Here is a 4,205-nt window from a genome sequence, read left to right as displayed (position 1 = left end):
AAATGCCAAAAATTATTCAATTATATGCTTTAAAATGTGCAATTTATTGTATGTCAATTATACCTCAATAAAGCTATTAGAAAGAATGATCCAACAATAATCAATATATTTATTAGCTAAATAAGAACTCATCTTTTTCTTTTTAAATCTAGAAGGCTGAACTGTTACCTTGCCATAGATGATGAAAAGTAACATTTAGTCACTATATATATGCCAGGCATTATGTTAGCCACTTTACATGTGCTAACTTAGTGTCATTATCTTAAAGCTATCAGTTATATATATATATAAAAAAAGGGGGGGGGGAGATAAGAGGAAACTTTTGAAACTAGACAAGGTTTTATTTCTTTAAAAAATAATAACTCTTAACTTCCAGTTCCTACATATCAAATATATAGCAGTATTTTCAGAATCAAGTTCTATAAATTCAGCTGGAATTGTCCTATAGTGGGAACACATGCCTGAAAAAAGTTTACACTGGATGTTTGAATATGTTATATATTTGGATCCACTGAATTGTATAAGTACCCTAAATAAATGGCAGTTCAATCTAAGGGTTAAAAATATAGTTCTGATGGAACCAAATCAAAATCAAAATCCTGTGTAACTGGCAATACTCAATTACTTTATGTGAATCTTGTACCTGTTTCCAAAAAAGGGTCTGAAGTGTCTCTCCTATACTAGTACACTATATTTTGACAAGGTTTCCAAACCTCAGCACCATTGACATCTAAAGCTAGAATATTGTTGTGAGAGATTATCCTGTGCATCGTAAGATTCCCCCCGCCTTCCCCCCAACATTCCTGCTACCTACTAGATGCTGGAAGCACCTCTCCCAAGTTTTGACAAGCAAAAATGTTTCCAAACATGAACCTCCTCAAAGCCTAGGGCAGGGAATCTGAAATCACAATGTTCTCTATTTGAAGATTCTTAAGGATATTTTAAATGTTTTTATACAGTATATGCTCTATTTTTTTTAAAAAAGCCCATAAGTTACTAAAAGGTAACAGGATTTTTTTTTAATTGTTGTTTTGTTTTCAAACCAAGGAAACCAGGCCATACCAAATATGAGATATGCATGACCACTTAATTTAGACCTTGTCTCCTCTCTCATGGAAGAAATTTCTCTGTCAAAAAAGTATATATGAGCCATTCTTTCACTGTAAAATTAAAGAACTATGGCTTAATTTAGGAAATGTCAATGCTCCACTGGAATTCAACTTTATAGTTCTGCCATTACTCAACCTACAATTTATCCCAAGTAGGTGCCAAATTCCATGAAGTCTTCATTATCTGTGATACATCTCCTACACTCACACATTCTTTTCCTCACTCTCTCAGCCAAATGTTTTCTTCAATGAGTTAATTCTCAAGTAGAGTGAATATCATAAATTAAAGGATCACAATCTCAACTACATTTAGAAAATTTATATTTTCTTGAAAACTGGGCTTCTTTTTATACCACTAAACTGTATTTAATTGTTTTCTTTCTATTCCACAGGAATAAGTACAACTTACTTGTGATAAAGATTTGCTGTCATAAATGTAGGAAAAGTAAAAAAACATATTGGAGATATGAAATCCTGGCTCCATTTCTGGCTCTGCCTCTAGTACCTGGATGACCGCTTAACATTCCCAAACGTCAGCTCTCTCATTAGTAAAAAAAAAAAAAAAAAAAAAAAAAAGGAGGATAATATCTACCTGTAGGGTTATTGTGAGGATTAATTATAATTTATGTAAAATGATTTTGAAAACAGCAAAGCACTATACAAATGTTAGGTGTTACTGGTGGTATCCTGGTGGTGTGATGGGATGTGGTATGTATGGTATGGTAGAAAAACAGGCACCTCAAATAAGGGACTTATATCACTGAATAAACTCATTAGGGAGAAAGTTTGAGATAAATTCTAAGCTAGAATTCATTCAGACATTTGGGTTCAAAACTCCATTCTGACATTAACTCTGTATTAACTCAGGCAAACTAACTTTCCTTTTCACCTCCTATTTCATCAAAAAGATCCAAGTATGGAACCAGATATTCCATAAATATTATTACAGCCCTATGAGTGTACGAAATGACCCAGTATCCAAGATCCCTTTAACACTATATCCAAAATGCACTCTTTGGTTTGCCAGCAAAACAGAAGTAGAGGGAAACAGAAGACAAGAAATTTTTAATTAAATAAAAGTAGAATTCTATGTAATTCTCTAGAGGCAAAGGAAGCTGTAAACTACCTTGTTTGCTCTAATTAATAATAGTTCTCCCTACATGACAGTAGTGACGGACAAGGTGCATTAACCCAGGGCGGGGCTCCTTCCCACAAGCTTTTTTTGGGAAACACCCACTTCCCAAAAAAGGTATCACTGCTTCCTCCGGGCCCTCAAGAGGCAAGAAACTTGAAAAATACAGGTCTGTGTTGTCCGAGGGAGGATTATTTTCACTTGGGCACGGATGACGGTAGTCATCTATCTGACAAACACATCCTATAAACACCATTATCCACAGCACCACGTCTACCGAAATTCTGAAAAAGATCTGTTTTTAGATAACACTAGGTTAAAAAAAAATGACTCCGGATTATTCACTCAAAATGAGTGGTGATTAGTGGTTGACAAGTGCAAGTTTTCTCTTCCCCAAATTAACCGCCCTCCCGCTTCCCCACAGAGGCGCCGCCTCCCCCTCCGCTCCCGCAGCCCCGCTCCGCGCCGGGACCGGGGAGTCCCCGGGGCCCCGGGGGGCAGGCCGGCCCCCCAGGCCTCCGGCGCCGCCGCCCCCGCTCCTCACCGATGACGCATCGCAGGTGCTTGAGTCGGGTCAGCGCGTCCTTCTTGGTGTCCAGCACCTTTTGGGTAGATTTCTTCACGTCCCCGTGCGGCTTCTTGGAGAACATCCTGCCGCCACGGCCGTCTCCGGCCCCGTCCCGGCCCGGTCCCGGCGGCGGAGAGCGGAGGGAGTGGGCGGGGAGGAGACTAGCGCGAGCGGCTCATTCACTCCCCAACCCTGCGGGCCCCGGGGCAGCCGACTCCTCCCAGACCGAGGCCGGGGCCGGGGCCGGGGCCGGGGCCGCCACCTCCACCCGCCTCGCGCTGCCGGGCGCCTTCGGCTGCGGCCACAATATGGCGGATCCCTCCTCCAGCCGCGCACGGAGCGGGGGAGACCTGGGGAGGCCGCCGCCGCCGCCGCCCGCTTCCTGTGGCCGCAGCTCGCCGCCACAGGCCGGCGCAGGACCGGCGCGGCGGGGGTGGGGCTCCGGGCGTCAGCAACCCCGCTCCCCTCTCCCGGAGGCCCCCTTAAGGTTAAAGCGTCTCTAGCAGCCCAGATCCTGCAGGAGCCGCGAGGAGACGGAGTGTAGGGGATTTCACGACTCTGCCGTCAGTAGAGTAGGGTCTCCGTGGCAACCGCCTTCTGACGTCGACGTCAAAACTTCTTGACGTCATGCCAGCGTGAGATCATCCCTCCCCTTTGGTTTCCCGTGTAAGCAGTCAAGGGAGGAACCCAAGAAAGTCGGAGGAGGTAATGACTGCGTGCGTTATTTTAAGCAAACTCCCAGAAGAGCATCGTATATTTTTTGTTTATAAAGGTCCTTCATCTCTACTGTGTGCTATGTCATAGTAACTTAAGAAAATAGCTCCAAAATATAAAAGCAGAAGTGCAATATATTTTAGGTGCCAATTCTGAAGGCATCGGTTTTAACACCCCTTCATGTACTAAGTTGAATTTTGTTTAAAGGATTTTTGTTTTGCAAAGCGATGATTAACAATTTACTGTAGTTTAAAGATTTGTAGGGTTCTAGTACATCCCTCTTGATTAAAATTGTCTTGTACAAATAAATGAGTTATGCCGTGCCAGAAAAATTACAGGGAAAACACATATGGAGAACTTTAGGGTGAATTTTCCTAATATGTAAAGAGTACACAAATCCAGGAGGAAATTAAGGCACAGGTAGAAAAATTAGTAGAGAACATGGGAAAAAAATCGCATAACTAAAACGTGAAAAATATTCACACTCATTAGTAATTTCAAAAATCAGATTAAAACAAATTTTAAAACAGTTTTAAACAGCTTTATTTAGGTGTAATTGATAGACAATAAACTACACCTTTTCAACGTGTACAGTTTGGTAAGTTCATTGTTTGCATACAACCATAAAAACATCACCACAGTGAAAATAGTGAACAAACTATGCATCACCCCCCAAAATTTC

At 41.8% G+C, this 4,205-nt stretch overlaps 1 protein-coding gene across 13 annotated transcripts in view; it reads right to left on the bottom strand.

Moving 5' to 3' along the window:
* RALGAPA1 (Ral GTPase activating protein catalytic alpha subunit 1) overlaps nt 1–3,367 on the bottom strand; it is a 281,001-nt gene extending 277,634 nt beyond the window's left edge. For 8 of the 13 annotated variants that reach the window (XR_002828508.1, XM_014453305.2, XM_023751504.1 and 5 more), the window contains exon 1: nt 2,786–3,104. Coding sequence is in view for 12 of the 13 variants with exons in the window: in XM_014453305.2 (XP_014308791.1) it covers nt 2,786–2,891 (106 nt within the window). In the remaining variant the exon portion in view is untranslated. Of the gene's footprint in view, nt 1–2,785 lie in introns of all 13 variants that reach the window. The other 5 variants (XM_023751509.1, XM_023751508.1, XM_023751514.1 and 2 more) reach the window with 1 other exon arrangement.
* Nucleotides 3,368–4,205: the final 838 nt, after the last annotated feature.

This window comes from Myotis lucifugus, unplaced genomic scaffold, assembly GCF_000147115.1.
Source record: "Myotis lucifugus unplaced genomic scaffold, Myoluc2.0 scaffold_22, whole genome shotgun sequence".
Classification (NCBI taxonomy): domain Eukaryota; kingdom Metazoa; phylum Chordata; class Mammalia; order Chiroptera; family Vespertilionidae; genus Myotis; species Myotis lucifugus.
This window is presented reverse-complemented; position numbering and strand designations above follow the sequence as displayed.